Source organism: Rhagoletis zephyria, unplaced genomic scaffold (assembly GCF_001687245.7).
Source record: "Rhagoletis zephyria isolate East Lansing unplaced genomic scaffold, Rhagoletis_zephyria_1.1 Rzeph_scaffold_00003, whole genome shotgun sequence".
NCBI lineage: Eukaryota > Metazoa > Arthropoda > Insecta > Diptera > Tephritidae > Rhagoletis > Rhagoletis zephyria.
The window spans coordinates 26,763-50,358 of NW_016157087.1; the positions used below are offsets into that span (position 1 = coordinate 26,763).

Here is a 23,596-nt window from a genome sequence, read left to right on the forward strand (position 1 = left end):
GTTTGTTAGCATACATATTTACAAATATGTTGATATGTACATATGTACATTAGGATAGCTCTCAAAATATTTTGCCGCTTTTGTAAGCGTATTATAACACTTGCTAAAATTTTGTAACCCACATCAAAGTATTTCGGCTCAATTCAGCGTCAGACGAGAGCTGAACCGCTCAAAATCCGGGGGTTTCAAATAAACGTGAATACCCCGGCCCAGACATATTTGAACCGTATTTTCGTCGTAAGGTACTATGAAAAATTTATTCTTTTCGATCATCGTATCTTTTCATCATCATTTAAAAGAGGCTGCAGTCATCAGGCGGGCGGTATGAATTCCTCCTATATGCATAAATATGTAGGTTATTTGCCTGTTTTCATTATTCTTAGGTTAGTGTAGTAATAGAACTTTTTATAAAAGTGTCGATATTATTACTTATTTAGAACACTCTAAAGAAGAATGGATGACAATACTCATACATATCTTAGATGTTTTTGCAAAGCCACCCATCGCCCAACTACAAAACCGCCTATCTTACGGCACTAAAATTTTACAGGAGAGCAGAAAAACGGGTTTTCTTTGAAGGCATTGCTTCTAGAGGTGGTATTATCTCTAGATATTATTTCACAAATCTGTTCTAAAAACGATTCTATGATTTTTATGCATTAAACTCGATGCCTGTAGTTCAGGGTTACCAAATCTCGTTTTTGTCACAACCGCGATTTAGGCGGGCAACTGGTCGATGTGTGGTTAGATTCCTATATGTAAATTGAACGGAGATTACTTTTTACCCGACTTCAATAAAACGAGGAGGTCATCAATTCTTCGGAATATGTTTTTTATGTATAGTACCGCCTAATTTTGGAGTGCGTTAGCCGATTTCTATAATTCTCCTTTTAAAAGAAAGATGGTACCTCAGAGGTGGTCCTATAATAATTTGTTTAGATCTGACAATTGCATCATGAAGAAATTAACAGTACTCTTAAATTTGTATATGAGAATTGAGGTCGGTTCTGTTTTTTGCTTAAAAATTACTTGTGATACTTGAAATCTGATCTAACAAGTATTTCTAAAAGTGTTTTTGAAATAAACTTGCAATAAGGTTACCACAACAAGGGTAAAAAAATTGTGTAGCAAAACAGCTTACTTAAAGTTTTTAAAAGTAAGTAATTTAGCAGTTTTTGATGCAAACAAGCCATTCTATTTTAAGTCGGTTGGATTTCGCAAAAAAAAATTATGTCATGTCTCCGATTCGGTAAAATTTTTTTATGGGTTCCATACAGGAAATAAGCTAACACGTGTTCGAAGAGATATGATCTGTCAAAGTTTGGATTTTTTCGTGATTCTGACTAATCATGGACTTCTTCAAATCGTTATGCCTCGGATTCGGCTCATCGTACAGACTTCATATTAACATTTCTATATAACGGGTGATTTTTTAAGAGCTTGATACCTTTTTTTTTAAAAAAAACGCATAAAATTTGCAAAATCTCATCGGTTCTTTATTTGAAACGTTAGATTGGTCCATGACATTTACTTTTTGAAGATAATTTCATTTAAATGTTGACCGCGGCTGCGTCTTAGGTGGTCCATTCGGAAAGTCCAATTTTGGGCAACTTTTTCGAGCATTTCGGCCGGAATAGCCCGAATTTCTTCGGAAATGTTGTCTTCCAAAGCTGGAATAGTTGCTGGCTTATTTCTGTAGACTTTAGACTTGACGTAGCCCCACAAAAAATAGTCTAAAGGCGTCAAATCGCATGATCTTGGTGGCCAACTTACCGGTCCATTTCTTGAGATGAATTGTTCTCCGAAGTTNGTCAAGATGTTCCTAATTAGCTATTAACAGCTGATTTTTTTAATGTTGATTTGCATAGTTAAGACCAGTAAATTGGGGATTTAAAACTACACCATCGTAATCCAATGCACGCAAAATGCATGTGAAAATGCCTTGAAAAGAACACAAAAACTTGGCAGCCCTGGCGCAGGTCAGAATAAATGCAACATTTTTTCGAGAAAAGAAAACGCTATAAGTTAGTTTGTAGTAGAAACATAGCGGTGACCCATCCCGTTCGTTGATGTCGCTGCAGCTCCCTATTGCATGAAATGTACGGCAAAGTCCCCTCAAACACAGTGTTGCCATTTACATATTTTCCTGCTGGATATAACTGTTTTCCGCCGAGTAGCTAGAATAATTCCAATTTGGCTGCTAGCTTTTTTTAGCTTTTTTCGGTAAATATTTTAGCTCTTTCTAGCTGTTTTCTAAATTAAGGAAAATCCAGATAAAAAAACTAAAAAAACATTTGGATATTTGCCTTTACACTTTTCAAGGTTTAAGCTTAAAAATTTTTTCATTTGGCTGTTTATAGCCTTTTTTTTTGTCCATTTATCTGGATTGCTGAGAAAATTCTGAGAACACTGGTTATCACATAGTCCTTGTCATATTTATTCTGGCTATAAATCCTATTCGCATTCTTTTTATTGCAATGCATACACTCATGAGCGTTATAAATACCAATGTATCTGTAGGCGAGTACTAGGGTCAAATGTCATAATCTAAAATGTCATAATCTAAATTCATTCATTCATTTTGTATAGGAGAACACACAAAAAATATGAAATAATTTTTAATGGTCACTACCGGGGTGAAGATATTGAAATTTGACTATTTTAACATATTTTGTTACACAAGAAAATACGCGTTTTCAGCTTAGGAAGTCCATATTAACTTTCCCCATGGATTTGACATGCGATATTAAGCTCCAAAGGCTGTCATTTGTTAAATTTTTTTTTTTTAATGAAAGCAGCGTTTTCTAATTTTTTCCTAAGTTCCCAATAACACTGGATTACAAAAAATTACCTTGAAAGCTGTGAAGAACATCATGTATAGGGGAAAGTTAATATAGACTTTCTGAACTCAAAAAGAATTATTTTAATTTCTTCTTTGGTAACTACACTGAGAGAAAAATCAACCAAAAACTGGTTAATATTACCAAATTCAAACTTGAAAAGGAATCAACAATATTTTGATTAATATTAACAATGCCTTGGTTGACATTTTCAACCATGATTTGGTAATATTAACCACAATTTTGTTTACATTAACCAAACTTTTGGTTGGCGATTTTTCGTTTGAATACGTTTATGTTCTGCACTTCACAGATGTTTTTTCATAATTCAGAGATATAAAACAAAAATTTGTATTATCCTTTTAATATGTGGCGGGATTAGCAAATAACAGCAAGCATCCCTACACACTCAGCTTCAGCCGCTTTATAAATGCGTCTTCAAATGTTAAACTTGAGAGGCTTTTTCTTAATTAAGAAAAATCAAAAACAGAAAAAAAAATAAAAATTATGTATCGCGCTCACGCCATTCGTACTGCTGGAATCCTACAAATAACAGCAAGCACCTTCAGCCACTGCCATACATACGAATTTATTCTCAAATGTTTAACTTGAATCACATTTCTTACAATCGGCTTATTGACCATGAAAAAATCAAACCATAACTTGGTTGAGAAACCTATTGTGCTTTTGGCTCAGTGTAAATTTGTCAAATTTGTTGAATTTAAATATTTTCAAACCCTGTTAAGGACCTCTAAAAACGATTTATAAATTTTGAAAATTTCTTCGGTATCTTTATTGTGTACGTAGAACGAAATGAAGGGATGTCTCATGCAAAATTTCGATCTTGAATTTTAAAGAAGCACCCTAGCGTGTATAAACGAAAAGGGTTTATAAATTTGGACACATATGCACATACGAGGAAATTTAATTCAATTAGCAGCTGAAGTATTAACATAGCATTTTAAGATAAGCCGGATTTGAGTTATTTCACAAACATAAATATGTCGTCGCAATGGCAATATGTACGTATGTTGAATATTAATAATAATAATAGATTGGCGTTTACACATACATATGTTAGTGTTTGGCCGAGCTTCTTCTCCGATTTGTGGTGTGAGCCTGGATGTTGTCACGCAAAGCGGAGGGACCTCCAGTTTTATGCCGACTCCGAACGGCGATAGTATTTTTATGAGAAGCTGTTTTTCATGGCAGAAATATACTCGGAGGTTTGCCATTGCCTGCCGAGGGACGACCGCTGTTAAGAAAAAACATTTCTTCTATATTTTCTTTTGCGATGTTGCTTTGACCAGGGCTTTGGAGCCACGCTTACGAAGAGAAGGTAAACACGTGGAAGATCCATGCCAAAAATCTGAAAATACGTCATTTAAATTATGATGAACCCTTACTAAGGAGACATTTTCTTTTAAGTTTTTTTAACTGGGTTGAATGTTTTTTTCTCGCGGCTCAAACGTATGTATTTATGATAAGGCGAAACCGAACCGAAAGGATTTATGTACTTACTTACGTTATATGTATATGTATGAACATTTCTCCATACTTTAACTGCACAATCCTTAGAATATACTTAAGAATATAATTTTGTTTATGTTCTACTTTCTTCCACATTTGTTCACTTTGCACAAATCCTTGCACTTCCATCCATCACTTACCTGAAGTCTGGCTATTTGGATGTTGTAGTGCCGCCTGACATTCTGAATCATCCGGAACAAAACCTTGAGGAGGGTATTAGCAATGAGGGCGGCACAATTGTGCTCATCTGCAGTGCTACCGGTGTTCCTGAGCCAACAGTACAATGGAGACGCGAGGGCGCCAAGGACATAGTCTTGCGAACGGAGACAAGAGAGAAGCAAGGTAAGATAATTGGCATAAGTAATTGCCTTTTTATTAATGCTTATATAGAAAATGTGATACAAAATAAAGAATACAGTCTTGAAGAAGACGGGTGTTGCTCTTAATTAGATTTTAATGTGTAATATTAAAATACTTTTGAATAACACACGTTATAAGTACGGCGAGCATCTGTTCTGGTTTTAACGGAACTTTTCTGCTTCTGAAGCATCTGTTCTGTGTATTTTAAGCCGTTGTAAATATTTTTTAAAGTAACATAAATATACACTTGTTTTAAAATAGCTTTTTCAAAATCCTTATACTGAAGCTTGGCTATTATTTGTGTTTAGGCGTTTGTTATATTATTAAAAATCAGTGCGAACTCTTAGCCACTTGAAAGTGGCACTTTATTGTACTAAAATTTAATAATCTATAAAACTGCATACCCAAAATTTTTATAGAAACAAAAAAAAAGTAATGAATTTGCTTTTAACTAGTTTTTTTATGTAACTTATATTAACCGGAAGAGGAGAATCGACTTTCTTCAAAACAACTACTTTTTCTGCACTTTGCACTAAAAAATTTAGTACAAACAAGCAAAAATTCAAAAATCGGGCACAACTGATCTCTTGAAAATTTTATTAGCTTTCATTTAAGACAAAAAAAAACCAAATTGAGTGAAAAACGAAGGCTCCAGTGAATTGTGAACACAAAATTCCAATTTTAAACCACTGTGCGATGTAAAGAAAAAAGGACACATTGGCTAAGATCTACTTAAATTCAAAGTATTAAAGGCTAAGATTGGATTAAAGCTTAAGGTTAAAGTCAAATTCTCTTCTCATCTGAGTAACTCATACGCCATGTACGGACGTTCGATGTTAACTTTTGCTTTATAAATTGTACATCAAATATGGATCCGCCATTCAGCGACCCCAAAAAGAGCCGAGACTCAATTTTCGAGCAAAAATTTTGAATCAAAAAAAATCGTTCTCCTTCTCAGATCCGCCATTGAGATTTTTTTAAATCCGATACCAAAATTGTATTGAGTAGGGTGTACGATTATTCGCCTTTTTTCCAAACCCGGTTTTCGAGTTATTCTAAAAATTGTAATTAGAAAAAACCGGTTCCCTATTTGGATATTGGAAAAACTCCGGATAGGCTGGTTTTGTTTTACATAGTTTTCATATACTGAACGTTAGCAAGAAGTGATGACCAAAATATTACAATAAACATACGAGCAAAGTAAAATAAGTTGAAAGTTTTTTTAGATCAAAAATAAAACAAATAATAATCAGTGAAAATTTCACATTTGGTATTGTTTTGACTTTTCTTAATGCTATATTGCATTTTTTTCCTAGGCTTAACTAGTTCTACCTAGATCCAATATATCCGTCCAACCGGAAACAAGTTTGACGCCACAATATTGTGGACTGCGTAGCTGGAGTTGGACTGATGAGGGTTATTTTTTTTAAGTGCAGCCGAAGGCCACCTACCCGGAAAGCTGTTCTGTGGCCCTTGATCAAGTTTAGCCTAGGCAAAATTAGCTTGTCCTAAGATCGGGTTTGGCCCGTCGCATATACAAAATTAAGGAAACTTTAACGAATTTTCGTCAAAATTTTAAACTTTGTTCTCAATTTTTTTTTAACAAATTTCTTATATGCAGTTTTATAACCCATTCAATTTTAGTATAATAACAAACAAATTTGAAGTGGCTAAGAAATCACGTTGATTTTTTAAAATTTTTTGCCGTTTCTTCCATATAAAGAAAAACTTCGCTCATAGTACCTTGCTTTGCCGCCTCTGATTGAGCAAAACGATACTCGTTTATTCACTGCCGCCCTAATTAAGCGTTGGCGTACTGCTTAAATGTGCAAGGGGTTGGTTTACCCAATCAGCCACTTCAATGTTGCACAAGTATCACTTACCTTTCTATTAAAGAAGGTTGGGTGCAAACATATTAGGGCAAGCGATTAGGTAATGAGGGTCGTCATTCTACTCCCCAGTGGTATTTAGTTGTGGCAAGTAACTTGTATGTGGGTGTGTGCGTGCATTTTGTTTACACACAAAAGCAAGTGTCTGGTATACCACATTATGACCGTTTAGCAAAAACACTGTCCACACACTCATGGTTCCGTTTTTTTTTATGTTTTTTTTTCTCGTACTTATTTACATTATCTCAGGCTTTCTACTTACATATGTGGACATATATAGTCTTATACATATGGACATATGTAAATTAGGGTATCCATCGGATTTTTTTTTTTCAAAACCTTACCCACAAGTTTCCTTATTTTTTATGAGAAATATTATTGCCTATTGTTATAGATTTTATAAAAATCATTTAGAGAGACAGAACCTACTCCCCTTAAAATATAGCTAGCTTTAAGTTTTTTGAAATTACCGTTACCTTGGCGGAGCCCGTGGTTTTTGACCGATTTCAAAAATAATAAGACGTTGCTTAAGGAGGCTAAGGTGTGTACCAAATTTGGTCGAGATCGGTCAAGTAGTTTTTGAGATACGCATATATCATATAAGTGGGCGGTGGCACCCCCATTTTCCTAAAATTTCTTGAAAACCCACATTTTTGCTAAAGAGCGATGGTATATATCAATTTTGAATAAATATTTATGAATTCCTTAGCCACACTGCTCAAAAAATCTGAGAGTCCAATACATAAACAATAGAAATTCAAGGCCGTATTTAAGAAAGTCGCCTAATTTCGACAATTTTTATGCGATTGCAATAAATGAGCTAACAGTTTATTTGAAAATAGATTTAGTTTTAGATAGTACTACACATTTTGAAATTGTGGAAATAAGTGATGGTCCAAAGTTAAAAAATTAAGAAAAAATGTTTTTTTTTGCCCGATGAAAAATGCTAGATATTATACATCATTTTAAAGGCTTATAAATCCACTTCTCACAAAATGCTCGATCTTTAAAATTGAATGAAAACTAGTCATTCAAAAACGAATAAATTTATAAAACCGGACTTTCTAAGCTAAAATGTCAAGTCGCGACCTCTAAATGATTTTTGAAAAATCTATAAAAATAGGCAATAATATTTCTCATAAAAAGGAAAGAAATTAGGGGGTAAGGTCTTGAAATTGCAAAAAAAAACTTTCGAGGAGCACCTTAATGTACATACACACTTATGTGTGTGCATACATATGTATTCTTTGCATATAAAGTTAATGGAATGAAGAGGATTGAGGAGTGTCAATAAAAACACACACATCTGCAAAAACTGTACCTTGAAGAGAATTCTCTCTCGTTGTAATTGAATGGCTGTTAGCATATTGTACTCGCTTCTGTGGTATCACAATGCACCTGCAAGGTCTAAGTGAGTTGGTTGTTTGAACCGATTTCCCCAACAACCTAACTTAATCTACACTCTGATGGCGCTCCTCGTCTTGAAAGTGCACAAGCTCACTCAAATCTAATGGAGGTATCATCTGTCTGTCATGAGGATCCGTAAAGCGGAAAACACGGAAAACAACAAAGAGGCTAAATACCTGATACCGAAAATATCAATATCGAGATCTAAAGCACTCCTTCACCTCACAAGGCATAATGTAAAAATTTTTACAGACTGTCTTACAGTTCACTGCAGGGTATGAGGTACCTATGCACCTCGGAGCCGCGCTTTCTGACCAGTGCAGGTTGTGTAATGAGGAACAGAAAACATCAGTGCACATTACGTACCACTGCGGGCCGCGTACTCGACCCAGACTTTGCTTTCTTTTATCTCTGTAGCCTAATTTTATTCAGCCAAGAGACGAGCTTCCCTATCAGTATCTGATTGAAGAAAAGTCCTGTAATCAAATAGAGTTTTGTTAGTTCGTTTGCGGTCGTGTTTTTTACAGACTCGTAGGTCTTCAGCTAGCTTCTTTCTTAGGTCTGTAACCACAAAATTCTGACATTATTTGTAAACTGCCTTCGTAATCTGCTTGGATCTATCTGTGGTGTGATACACACACATCACAACTTTCTGTGCCCTTCATCATGCGGCTCCTTCTATTTACAGATTTATTTTTTACCATCTGCACTTAAACCTCTTATCCAAAATGTTTCTCACATGTTTTTTCTGGTTTGCTTAAAGTAAATTTAAGTTTATCTACCTACACTTATACATATCTTTGTATCCTATTACCCTTTCGATATTCGCCTTCATTTACTACAATATTAACTTTCTATTCATTTCAGTGGTCAAATCAGTGGAAGGCGAAAAGCTGGTATTGACAAATGTACATCGCACTGACATGGGCGGATATTTGTGCATCGCATCGAATGGTGTACCGCCGTCAGTAAGCAAGCGCTTCGACGTGCATATCAATTGTAAGTACTGCAACCACAATCGTAATTACATTTGAATTATTTGCGAGAATGCATTCATTCTATGTATTTCTTTTTAAGTGGACAAGTTAATTTGTCTTCTGTATTAATTTAAGGGTAAATTTCGTTTTTAATTCACTCTGCTACGTGAAGGCCATATCTAGAAAAGAAGGACACAAAGATTACAAATATAAAAAAATTTAGAACGTAGGCAATATGTGCATAAAAAATAGGTATTTTTTTGGGGTACCCATGACCCACATCCCCAAATCTGTTAATAAATAAGAAGCATATAAATAATTTTCAGTTTTTATTGGTGGTGCACCAAAAAATATAGTAAAGAAGAAACTTGTTTAACTTTTTTTCAAATATATATTAGTTAGCACTATACTTATAAACGCAAATACATATTTCAAAATTACAGTTAAAAAAACATGTTTCAAATATTTTCGCTGTAACCGCATAAGTGGCTCTTTCCCTTTCCTTTCCTTCCTTTTTGTGCCAATTGACGCCAATTGGAAATGTCCCCATCTGGTCTTCCATGGCAGAGGAGGTCTTCCTCCTCCTCTGTTACCTGCATTCGCGTCTATTTGTACGATACGATCAAGCCAGCGCAACCGCTATATTTTAATTCGGCGCACTATGTCTAGATCTAAACTTTAAGAGCCTCCCCATCAGCTGTTTTCATTGTTCAAGCTTCTGCGTCATATACCAGCACAGTCATTATAGAAGGATTATAAAATGTGATTCGAGAAGGCAGAACAGGCGCACTCTATTTTTTTAACCGCTGATTTTTATGTCGTCGGCATTCGCTTGCAATTGCAAGCTCATTTAAAAAGTTTTACCTGAGGTTGTAGTTCTTCAACTTTAGATTAAAGACATCACACCATAGGAAGGTGCTGTCGAAAGCGTCATTGTCTTCCTGGGAATCTTTTCTAATATTTGGCATATCGTGAATATTTTGGTCTATGGTGGTTTTACCATGTATATCGGCTCGCGGATAAAGCCCAATAGGTTCGCTGGCGGTGGTCTTTAGTCTTTCATACAATACGCTCAATGAGACCTATTTGACTATAGGTACGGTGAACTTCGTACCGATTTTGGCAGGCAGTACCGATTTTGGGAAAATTGTCCCGCTGAATATTTTTTAAAAGTCGGGACGTATAAGTGCCCGATTTTTCATATTTGTATCGATTAAATCCCGATTTTCAGTATATCATTTATTAATTGAATAAGAGTCTCCCTGTACTTAGTTCCAAAAAACTAATTTTCGCACAAACGTGGAAACACTTTCGTTATCACAAAGAAAAGGTATTTATAATTTTTTGTTAAGTTTTTTTTAATGAAACGATTCCAACTTTAATTTAGTGATATTACAAAATGAATACTGATTCCCTCAATAAATTAATGAATATGAAAAATACAAGCTGTTAATACAGTGACGAAAATATAAATAAAGAAAAGATATTTTAGCAACCTATGGTTATTACTCTTTCGATTATTAAATGTTTATTATTTGTCCATGAAAGTGTTCCTCGTTATCTAACAAATGCCATGTAAGTCATAATATCAAAATATGTACAAAACTTAACAAAATTCGACAAAGTTTCATCAAAATTTTTAGCTTTTCAATTAGATTTCTTAGAAACAGTCTGAGTTGGCAGTTTTGTAGCCCATTCAACTCAAAGTGCAAATTTTAAATAGCTAGGAAAGAAAGAGTTGCTCATTTTCTCCATATAAAAAAACATTCGAACATACTAAATATGTATGGAAGAAAATGCGCGAATAAAAAAATTGCCAAAAATTTACAGTAAAACTTGAACATTATTATACTTAAAGTTACTGAGCTACAAAACTGCACACTCAAAAGAATCCTAAAAAAATCTGATAAAAGTGTTTAACATTTTGATCAGCATTTGTTAAAATTCGTCGAATTTTTAAAAATGTTCTACAAAGTTTGACATTTTGATTTACTTGGTTTTTTTAGATAGTAAGCTATATTTTCATAAAAAAAAATAATAAACAATTTTTTTAACAAAGAAAAGTAGCCGAAACTTGCTGAAGTGTCTTTCCCTATCTACATTCTCGCCACCGTATATCCTGTGTGCATACATTTTTGCGATCAGTTTCAATTGTTTTCTCTTTAGTCTGTTTTAAATAAAATTTTTTAAAAGATGTTATGACCTTTTATTCTTAAAACAAAATTGTATGTTCGGACCACAGAAATCTGGTCACCGTTACTTTAGGTAACCTCAGATCCAGGTGCAGGGATGATAGTAGAAAGTTCAGACTTTATTTTTTTCTACGTTGAATGTCTTGTCACCTTTTGTTTCTTTGGTAGAGCTTCTCAAACATTGCCGAAAAGCGATTTGTGACACTTTTAACACACTTTTCTCAAAATTTGGAGCTGATGGAAACTTTTTATCTACAAATTCGTTATTGGAATATAAATCAAATTGTGTTTCCATTAATTTTTATTATTAACATTTTAGTACCTCATTATGCAGTTACACAAGATGAAAAAAAAAATTTTGAAAAAACAATGTTGATAAACAAAAATAACGTGCATATTTCAGACCACTCGTGTCTCGTTGAATTTAGTAAAACACAAATTGGTATTAATAAAAAAGTGGCAACCCTCATCGAATATATATGTCTGGATTAAAGTGCCCAAAATATCCTTGATTTGATATCCATATCAGCTGTTCACCTAAGTTAAATTTTGTAGAATCGACTATAAGTGGCAACCTTACACTAATGTCTTTGTTTAAGAGCTTACTTTTCATACGCATATATTTTAATTTTGTATGATAACTTGCTAAGCAAAAAAATTTAATAAAAGTGCGTTGGAAACTGGGTGTGAACCCTATTCAAAAATATTCCCGAATTGAGGCTTTTTGAAATACTTTCTATGTGATACCCATATTATAATGTGTTATTTAGTTTGTAACTAATTGCGAATAGGTGGCAACCTCACACGAATATGTTTTTTTTTCGGAATACACGATTTCATCAAAATCGTTACAGTCGTTTCCAATAAACCTATTGATATACATACAGATGCGTGCAACTAATTAGCAACGAAATTCAATATTGCTTGCAAATTATGTTTATTTATTTATTTTTAATAATTTTCATTTAAAATATATTTCAATCTATTTCAGAAACCACAATAACAAAAGTTGCAAAGCTTGCACAAATTGCAAAAAAATTAATCAAACTTCAAAAAATTCTCATCAAAATTTCAAAATTTTTAATTAGAATATTTAGAAAATTTTCGGGTATGCAGTTTTGTAGCCCATTCAATTTTAGTATAATAAAGTGCATGTTTCAAGTCGCTAAAAACTACCGTTGATTTTTTAGAATTTTTTTTGTGGAGGGTGTTGCGCATTTTCTTCCATATAACACATGATCAAAATATCTTTTTACATGGAAAAAAATCCGCAACACCCTCGACAAAAAAAAAATTCTAAGATGTCGCTTCATATACATAAATACAAATATGATATTGCCAAATGTAAAAGTTCTATAAAGGTTTTAGAGAATATATTAATACTAGGTTTACGTATAAGTAGATTATCCTCATTTTCGAGGTTAACTCCCTAATCTGTCATTAGAAAAAGAGATTGGCCATACAAAATTCGTCCCTCGTTAATCTGTAATTATAAACTAATCTCATATTATACCGATAAGAACAAGGAGAGTAAAAAAACAACCGTGACGATGATTTTGAAAATCGAAAAAAGAAGGAAAGTTTAAAAAAAGTAGACAAAAGAATAAAACAAAATTCAATAAATTAATTAATTAACGTTTAAAATATTGATTGCTGTGTTTAAAATAACATAACGACCCAATTATTCAATAAAGAAAACTAAAGGAAATTCAATTAAATCGGCCTGTAGCGCCATCTAGCGCAGAGATAATAGAAAACGAACTTTAAAAATGGATTCCTCGTATCAGAAAGAATATCAAAGAATATTTTGTAAGAACTTAACCTAATTAAACAACAAATTGTGTTCAAGGATTTAATTAAGGATATCTTCCTTATTTGAGCTAAACTGGAATAAATCCATTGACGTAGTATGACTGACATCTAAAACTATCACTTGTATTTAGTTTTAATCAATACCGGTCAGATTTTGTCGCATAGTGTAATCTGGCATTTGCCTATGTAAACGGGATGATTAACAAACTAGCTTTGATTGAGATAATATTTATATGTAAACATAATTTAAGAAACTTCTGACTTCATATAAGAAAGTATTTTTTTGTTAATTTTCAAATTTATTTTTGCCGTGTTTTGTTTGTGTAACTTAACAAATTATTTTCTCAATATGAGTAAAGTTATTTTCTTAAATTTACTAAATTTGAGCAAATGTTTTCTTGTTAATTTTAATATTTTCACTACAAATGGATTATACGAGCAACTTTTTCACGGCAGAAGTACATTCGAAGGTATGCCATTTGCTGCCAAGGTATGACCGCTGCATAGTGGTTCAAAATTGGAATTTAATGCACATAATTTACTGGAGCCTGCATTTTTTAACCAATTTGACTAATTTTTTTTTTTAATAAAAGCTTTAAAGTTTTACAAAAGACTATTTCAGTCCGATTTTTTTAATTTTTATATGTTTATATTAAATTCTGTAGTGTAAGTGCGTAAAAAGTAGCAATTTTAAGTAAAATCGATTCTCCGGTTCCTGACATATTTTTTCTAAATAGGAAACGCGAAACTTTTAATTTGCTCTACTAAAAATTTGTTACAATTTGAGCTGTGCAGTTATAGCCAAGTTCCATGGATATGTTTTGTGAGATTTTAAATTTATTTCACAAATATATGCATATAAGTTTTCCAGAAATTTTAAATTGTGTTTAACAGAATGGGGCAGTACTTCGTTAGTAACTCGTTAAGACATTTTCAACGAATCTCCATCTATACCTACATAAACTTGCACATTCTATTTTCCTCACTTTAACTCCCACAAAAGTTTCTAGCAACAACAACAAGGCATGAGGAGAAATTTTGTTTGAACTGGTTACCATTGCTTAAATTTAACTTTTACTATAAAGCGTTCATAAAATTAACAAAACAACTTTGTGGTTTTGTCTAGGGTTTTACCCATTCATACATATTTAGATATGTATAAGTATGTACCTATATATTCTACATAGAACAAAAGTGCTTTGAATGCATACATATGTAGTACATCCACAATTCCTGACAGCAATATACTTACATACATATACACCGACCAACCGACCACACTAACCAGTTATATGTCGGCATAAAAGTTTTTTGCTTGATGTGGAATTCCCAGCATGAAGGGTACAACTACTCCTTCTATTGTTTTTTTTTTCTGCATTGGCCGGCCAAAGGGTAATGACCCAGACCAACAAATAAATCTAAATATCTTTAAAAATAGTTTTGTGCGGGTATATGCATATATACATACATATGTATATATGTACATATGTAAAAATCACGTGCCGCTTTGAATTCGAATTTGACTCGTTTTGTTTTTCAAAATATTTATTGTATTTAACTATTGTGCTTGGTGTGATGCCCTTAGTCTGAGCTTAGGGTGTGCAATAAATTATGCAGTTCTTACTTATTTCCATTTTCAAACTATATATGTATTGTATGTACATTAGGGTACATAAAAAAAGTCCCAGTCGAAAGTAGCACTTGTTGGCAATAGTGATGCTCAGTTGGATTTCAGGGCTGACATTATTATTGGTGTGAATGCTGGTTCCCAAATAAACAAAGTCGTCTACATTTTCAAACATGTAACTGCCAGGCCGCTGTGGTTAGCAGTGCGCGCTATCATTCCGCTGGGCCTGGGTTCAAACCCAGTTTCCTACCAACATCAAAAATTAAAAAACAAAAAAGTGTTTTCGGCAGGCGATGGCAAACCTCCGAGTGTATTTCTGCCATGGAAAGCACCTTTTCAAATAAATACAATCGCCATCCGGAGTCGGCGTAAAAGTGTAGGTCCCTCCCCTTTGTGTGACAACATCAAGGCGCACGCCAAAAACCGGAGGAGGATCTAGGCCAAACACTAACATATTGTATAATCGCCAATCTATTATTAGTATTCATGTTATAACTGTCGGGAGTGACGTGGGTGCCGAGATGCTTATACTTTGACAGTTTATGTGATGACAGCAGATCATACTTCGATTTATCCTCGTTAAACATCAGAGTCACACGCTTTGCTTCTCTATATAATTCCGGGAAGACAGAAAAGGCATAGTCCTTATTTTTTAGTGAGAACGGCGATGTCGTTGGCATATGCTCTTATAAAGAATTGCACCTGAGCGGTTCAGATCCGTGGCTCTTATCATCTTCTCCATTATCAGATTAAAAAAATCACATTAAAGGAAGGCACCTTTTCTGAAACCTCGTTTGGATTCAAAGACCAAATTCAGACAGGACGGCATATTGGAAACTCCTTTTACTACTGTTGAAAGTGACTTTGAAATCGACAAATAGACGGTGTGTGTCAATTTTATTCCCGCGGGTCTTTTCTAAGATTTGGCGCATTGTGAATCCCTGGTCTATGGTAGATTTTCCAGGTCTAAAGCCACACAGATAAGGTCCAAGCTGTTCGTTAGCGGTGGTCTTCAGTAATTGGCGCCCATAGCGATGTCACCTTTTTTGTGGATCGGGCAAGTCGTCTGGCATGCGTTGATCCACATTCTTCATAAGAATTGATGCATGCACCTTACCTATTCTTCGCCGTCTTACTTGAGTAGCTCGGATGACAAGCAGGCATCTCTTTTGTTGTTTTTTTATTATACGCGTAATTGCTATTGGTACCAATGTCATGGTCAGGGATGAGACATCGACTCCAAAGCTATCAACTGGCGGCTCGGGGTTGTCTTCTTCACTACTTTCAGTTCAGATATGGTTGATCTCGTTCTATTTACAAGAAGGTAAATAATGCCTTCGATAACTGCACTGAAGCTGAACCACGACCGGTTAGGTTTTGATTCAAAAACCAAATATCTAGGCGGTAGCTGAACTGGAACTGTGTTTCCCTACTTTATCCCTCTATACCTGTACAATGGCAATAGGTAAGAAATGGGGTCTTAATCCCCGGATTTTATCGACGTATATTTACAGTAGTCATTAGACCAATTCCCCCATTTCTGGTCTGATAGTGTGGCGGGATGTATTAGAAAAAGAGGTCAACCTCAGGCATTAGCGGAGAGCCTAGAACCACGTCAAAAGATTTTTAAGATTTCCTGTTGCTGGATTTGGCTGGACAACAGATGACAGCCCTCGCTGCTCTTTGCTTAAGAGATACATCCCAGTGGTAACTTGAAACCCAGGGACACTCTCGTATACTAGAAGAATTTTGCTTCATGTCGAATATCACTTCCGGAAAGCCATTTTAGCACAAGAATCTCCTACATAGAGAGTGGAAAGAAGATATTAACACTCCACCAGATAGACAGAATTGATATAAATAATGATGGCTACGGTGGGTGCAGGTGTAACCCCGCTCCAAAAACTTCTTTTAGGTTACCAGACTACTACAGCGTATCCCAAGCTGAGGTTTTAGCTATAATGGAGGCTATAGAGTAACTTGGATTCGAAACCCTATGGAGATACGTCTTTACTTTTACTGCTAGCCAGGCTGCAACCAATGCTCCGAGATCTTTCACGCTTTACTCAAAGGTTGCGTTGGACTGCCGTCTATCTCTACAGAAGATGGACAAGCAAAAAAAACTTCACCTCACTTGGGTTCCTGATCATAGGGATATAGAGGGAAACTGCATGGCAGACAAAGGCAAGGCACGACTAAGTAGATTTTTTTGGTAAAGAACGCATTGGTACGCGGTTAAAAATTTCGGTTTTGATTTTAAACTTTTTGGACTACATACATATATGACCAAACTAAATTTAGTTTCAAATACAACCCTTCCAAGTTTAAAAAAAGAGAACACATATATGGGGTTTAGAATTTAAACAGTTCGGTTAAAAATTTAAACCCAAATATTTTCTATTTCGTCATAATTAAGAATAATAAAAAAATCTTAAATTTCATGCTCCGTTCGATGGGGACTGAACCCGGACAGCCTTGGTAGCAAGCAATTGTATCAAGCATCTTTGCACACTCAGCTACAGCCATGCATGTAAATGTGCTTTCATATGTTAAGTTTGTATTTTTAAACCACGAACTTTTTGGTTTAAAATTTAAACCAGTATATGTTAAAAATTGCTTAAAACTATTGACTGGTTTAAAAAGTAGACTATAAAAGATTAAAAAAGGCAGTAGTCCCAGCGCGGTTTAAAAATTAAACCCAAATTTTTAACCGTGTACGTCATATGCTACTTGCCAACTGCTACTTAAAGAATTGTATACCATCAAGCTGGAGAAAGATGAATCCAAAGTACGACAGCACTATGGTCTAGAAAATTATTATTTTTGGCGTAAATTATTAGAAACGAGATATGCCACTTAAGTTTTGTGTGTAGACTTATTACGCCACATAAAAACAAGCAGTAAAATTAAAAGAAAAATTTGAGGCGTGGCACGCCCACTCCACTCATACAAATAAAAAAAGTGTGATATAATTCAGCTGTCAGTAAAGCAAGAAAAGCAAAATTTGGTATAAGGGGTCAAGGCATAAAGGGGAATACTACCTATTTAAAATTTTTGAAAAGGGGCGTGTCCCACTCACTGACCGAGGAAAATTCGCATATCTTACCATCCAGTTGACCGATCTTAACTAAGCTTAGTACATATAGTGTCTTGTTAACAAATGTTTAAAAAGGTAAAAGCGGTACCACGCCTAATTTCCTAAACTCCATAAAAATGTTACTTCTTTTCAATGGATTGTTGTGAGTACCGATTTTAAGTAAATTAGCGTGCCCAAATTTCAAAATATTGAAGATTTAATCATTTGCGCAATTTACCGTTATATGAAAAGTGGGCGTAATTTCAGTCCAATTTCAATAAAATTCAACGTATTGTTTCTATGTGGCATGCACAATAATCCTAACGAGTTTGGTACAAATTGATCGAACGGTTACCGAGATACACATATGTGGTCATAAGCCACGCCCATTTTCCAAAATTTAATTTTAGTCGCATTTCTAAAGAATTATTGCAAACTTCAATTTTGAATAAATCAGCTTCAGGATTTACCGATTTATCGAAGATTTCGAATTTCTCCAAATTACCATTACAGGGGATGTAGGCGTGGTTATTGTCCGATTTTTTAAATTTTCCGCCGTTTGGTATATTCTACCAAACCCAACAACTGTGCCAAGTTTGGGAGAAATTGGTAAAGCTATTACCAAGATATACACATGTAATCATAAGTCGGCGTGGCTACGCCCATTTTCCAAAAATTTATAATATTCTTATTTTTCGCCTAAAAATCATTGTAAACGTCAATTTTGAGTGAATAAGCTTCAGTTGTTTTACGATCGCCCTCTAGCCAAACTCCCTGTACTTCTGTGTTGTAATTCAAATTATGCTGAAAATTACAAATATTCTTAAATGGGGCAAAACTGGGCAAAGCCCGTACACATGATTTTAAAGAGCAGACTCTCAACTTTCACCTAACATAAAAATGTTGAACAGTACGGGACAATGCACACAACTTTTACTCCACAAAACACAGGCAAATACCGAATTTTTTCGTTAAAGAAGTTATTACACAATAAACCACATTTTTGTTTATTCAGTTCAAAAATAGGAGGTTTCTTCTTCTTACTGTTTTCCATTGTAAATTTATTCACTTTTTTTGTTTACTAACTATTATCACACAGTTCATTTCATACAATATTTTACTTAGCTATTCACAAGTTTGTTGTTGCTTCAGAGGCATCATTTTTGACAGCTCATTTATAGAACAGCGTTGCCATATACAGTTTCTTTTTTGCATATTTTGGAACACTAAAATGTCTCCAGTAATACTGCGTACCTCATTTTTTAAAATCAAGTAGTTAAAATTTGTTTTTAATTTATGCCAAAAAAATGAATTCCATACCATAACGGACTTGTCGAATTTCCAGAAAAACGTGGGCTAAATCGGATCGGAAACAGTCACGAAACGTATACTCATCAAGAAGGGTCGATATACATACATATAAGGAAAATATGCCGCAACCTTGCAAACCAAAGTTCCCGAAATCTTAAGGAAATCGTTAGGAGTATCTCATTTCTGTAACGATTTTTTTACGAATTTTCAAAGAAAAGAACTTTCTGTACGAAAAATAAAGAAAATTCTGGAAAAATTCTGAAAGATATTCTTCACATAGCAGCATTATTTTTGCTTCACAGATTTTCTTCCGAAATTTCGTAAAAGAATGGAAGTGTGCGTAATTTATTTCATTTTTGAAAATTCGGCAAAAAATCTAATTAAATCTGAAGGAATTCTTTAAAATTTCTTTACAATGCAGAATACTCTGAAAAAATGGTTTGCAGGGAAGGCTCGGCGTGCCTTTCCGCAGGTGTTGCAGAAGCTGTAAGAACTACGAAAAGGAGGAAACGGGTTTCATCTCCTGTGTAAATTTCTCGCACTGTGTAAAAGCAGGCTGCGGCATCTGGGATCAACGTTTCTAGCTGACCTTAGTGAGGTTTCAAACACCGACGCTAGAGGACTGATGAGATTCATCAGTGGCACGAAATGGTTCAACAAGATAGAACAAAATGTGCTCTTCCAGGCGGCAGCCAATTCTAGCTACCTATACATTTTATGTATTTAAATATCTATTTTTGAAAGTTTGTTCTTATTCAGGCGTTAAGATTCCATTTCATTTAAAATTGGACCTACTGAAATGAGCGGGGCTTTCCCCCCTTTGACATTGAGTAAACTGTAGCTGTAGAATAATAAGCCATAAAAACATACCGCACCCTTAATCAAAATCAGTCACAACTCAAACTTTTTCAAAATATATTTTTTTCAGTTCACAGACGCTGTATGTATCTAAAGACCGATGGAAGTTCTTCTTCATTACCATCTTCTTGAACTAGAAAGGTACTTTTAAGATTGTTTTCGGTTTTGATTGGGTCGCTTGTGCAGCATCAACAGTTGTTTGCCTCTACTGAACATTGGGAATTTTTCGAGCTGTAACTTTTTTGGATTTAGGGTGCGACATGTACACGTGTTTGTACCTACTTATATGCATATTTTATTTTATAGTAGAGAAGGAAAACACTCTTATTTTTAAAGGTTCTCTCTTTTATAAAGCAATGGCCTTTCAGGCTAGTATATTACAAGACGAATTGATAAGGGTTGAGCCAAGAGCTTCGGTGAGCAAATGCAATTTTTGGCGAAAAATGACAGTTACGCGGTTTTGCAGAACGCCGATACGCGGTTTTGTACTTTAAACGACGATATGAGCTGTTACAAATGAAAGTGGTGTAAGTTCACTTTTGGAAAAAAAATAAGTTAATTAGTGTTTTAGTTAGGTATAGGCACCATCTTTTTATGGAGCAAAATCGTGGCGCTGACAAAATTCAAAATTATTTAAGGAAATTATTACTTTTATTGAGTAAATGTACTTCCTCAAATTAACGACGCCCTATTTTTAGCATGAACCGGAAATGAGGAAAAACTTCTCAATTTGAGTAAATTTTTCGTAGTATTAAGGAAAAACAGTAACTCTAATATAAGGAAACTGTTTTCTTGTTTCAAGGAAATGCTTTTTTCTGAGTGTGTGTTGAAAAATGCGGAAATAGCAGTACGACGTTCCTTAGCGAACAAGTTTATAGAAAATTTTTTAAGAGGGACTTTAATTTAAGCTTTCACGACCCCCATAAAGATTTACTAACTATGAAAATTAAAGCTACCTCTTATCCTAATGAAAAGAGCACGTTTATGGAAGAGCATAACATTCACTTAAGTAAGGCCGATAGATGTTATCTACCATCGACCACAAAATCTACTATCGGGCCATTCGTTTCTTATTAACGACGGAGATTATATTATTATACTACAATACAAAATTGTCGGAAGGAAAATAGCTTTATATGACGTGGGTTCGATCCCTGCTGAAAGTCTAGAAAAAGAAGTCTGATGAGGAGACGTGGTGTTCTCCGAAATAGCTGCTATAACTTCTACCGCTAACCCTTTGTTGATTTTCCATTTTTCCTAATAAAATCATCGTTGTACAAAGCTCAACAAGAATATTAAAATTAAATGTTAATAAGCCACAATAACATTGACAAGTGGGAAGATTTTTTATCTACAGAAGCTCTAGAAAAACCTATATCAAATAGAAAGAAAAATATGGACGGAGAAACTGTAAATTGGTTGCAAATATGCTGGATGAGAATCAAAAGAGACGAGCCACCCAAATTTTTTTATAAAACTACTACGGAATCAAGCACTCTATTTACAGCAATTTTTCTATTTGTGGAAAAGGGAAGACCGAAATATCTTCGTAAGATTACTATGTTGCCACTATATAGAACGCCTAGACCTGTTACAAAGGAGAAATACGCAGACATGATTAGTTTACTTCCTTTCATACCGCCTATCCACCATGAAGTCTTCACTAGTCTAACTGTAAATTAGACATGCCAATAAAGCCTTTCTTGCAATTTTTTACTTTGAAATTAAATGATCAGAAATATAAATTTTACGTTCATTTGACATAATAATCACAATCTTTTCTTACTTATTATTTGTTTAAGTTATTACTTGAATACTTGTTTTAGTTATTATTTTCTTAAGTATAAAAATAAATAAATACAATTTGACTTTTTAACAAATAAAACTATCATAAAGGGTGTAGAGACTTAACTTTTTTTTTGAAAGTGGTGCAAGTCCATTCGGGAGTAAAAACTATTTTAGTTTCGTTAGCAACTTTAATATTAATTATTGCTTAGTAAAATTTGGTGTAGTAGGACTTATAAAAACATCACCCGAGTATTAACCTTTACCAGCATCTTTAAAATTAATCAAATCCAAACTTTTATATATGTCGGTATATGCAAAGGACTTACACCACATCCATTTGTTTGTGGGTATGTAAGTTTAATGTGGCGAGCTGAGCTTAGCAAACAAGATGCTAATTTATGTGTGGATGCACATTTGTATGTATATGCATACGTAAATTTATGTATGTAGTCTGCGTATTCATGCTAAGTCTGAATTAACACGCTGGCCACACACATCATTGTTGCTTCTGCTTTTGTCTTTTCACTGTTGGCTAACAATGTTGTTTGCACTTTTGTCGGTCGGAAGCATCAGTTGCATTCTATTCCATTGTGACATTTGAATGAACTTACATATGTATGTATGTATGTATGTTGAGTGGTGAGTGGTTCGTAACCAACAATTCGTATTTATGCATCCACTAAAACTTAATGTACATACATACATATGTATTTACAAACATAGAAATCTTCCTTCACACTTATATGTGCATTGAGTTCTTACACATTATGTGCATTTGTACATACATATTTGTTTACATATATACATGAGCCTTCTCACGTTGGTCATTTATTTTGTTTCTAGAAGGAAACACTCGCATTTCGCAATTATGATCTGTCAAACCGGGAAACCATTCTATAAATATGCTTACATACATGCATGCGTGAGTTTACAAATACATATATACAGTGAGTGTCAGTGCAAATCGTAAAGTAATTGTTTTCCATTTTTTGAAAATATTTTTCTTTATTTTTAATTAATTTATTTTTTTAATTAATTTTATTAATTTTTAATTAAAATATAGTTTACACTTCAACGAAATCCACTTCAACAAATATAACTCAACGTTTTTGGCTTTGTAACCACTAAAAAAAAATTTTACTTTTCATAAAAATTGCATACTATTTATTCAGCATGAAAGTATGAATAAAAACAATTTTTATTTGTAAGAATATATGTAAGACCGTGGCTAGACTTTTTTTTCAACATTGCTAGATAAATGTGGATGCTGATTGATAACTCATACGCCATGGCATACGAACATTTAGGCAGACAGTTTAACAGGTCAATAATCACGAGCATGCCTTTCGACGTTGATTTTTGAAAAATGAGTTTCGAAGTAAAAAAATAATAATATTTTGACGCTTACTTTTTTGCTATGTGTTTGGTCGAGCTTCTCCTCCGATTTGTGGAGTGCGTCTGGTTCTTGTTACACATATTGAGGAACCTACATACAATGTTACACCGCTTCAGTACCGCAAATGAATTTTATAGAATGCATCGGTTGCTAAAATATTGAATTTTATGAAGATTAAAATTGCATTCAATGTGGCAGAAATTTGAGTTTTTTGAACTTAGGTGGTTAAGCAGGTATTCTAGGGTAAAAGGATCTGAAAATACAGTTACTCAAACAAGTGACCGCGTGTTGATTTTTTTTTTTTAATATTGGTAATGTTTTCGAACTAAAGTTTTTTTGTTATTTTTCTATAAAAATATTATCTATGAGCTTTAACTAAAACCATTCAAATCAAACTTTGTACAAAATTTAGGAAAACTCAAGAAATTTCATCAAAGTTTCAACTTTTTAATCTGAATCTTCGGAATATTTTTGGGTATGGAGTTTAGTAGCCCATGCAATTTTAGTCGAATGTTTTGCAAGTTTCACAGCTT

General features: G+C 34.0%; 1 protein-coding gene across 1 annotated transcript in view; it reads left to right on the plus strand.

Annotated features, from left to right (window-relative positions):
* Positions 1–23,596, plus strand: part of DIP-lambda (Dpr-interacting protein lambda) — a gene marked incomplete at its 5' end in the record, with an annotated part of 81,541 nt that overhangs the window by 18,319 nt on the left and 39,626 nt on the right. Inside the window, 2 exons of the mRNA XM_017622487.1 lie at positions 4,517–4,712; positions 8,894–9,025. Coding sequence (XP_017477976.1) covers positions 4,517–4,712; positions 8,894–9,025 — 328 coding nt within the window. The remainder of the gene's footprint in view (positions 1–4,516; positions 4,713–8,893; positions 9,026–23,596) is intronic.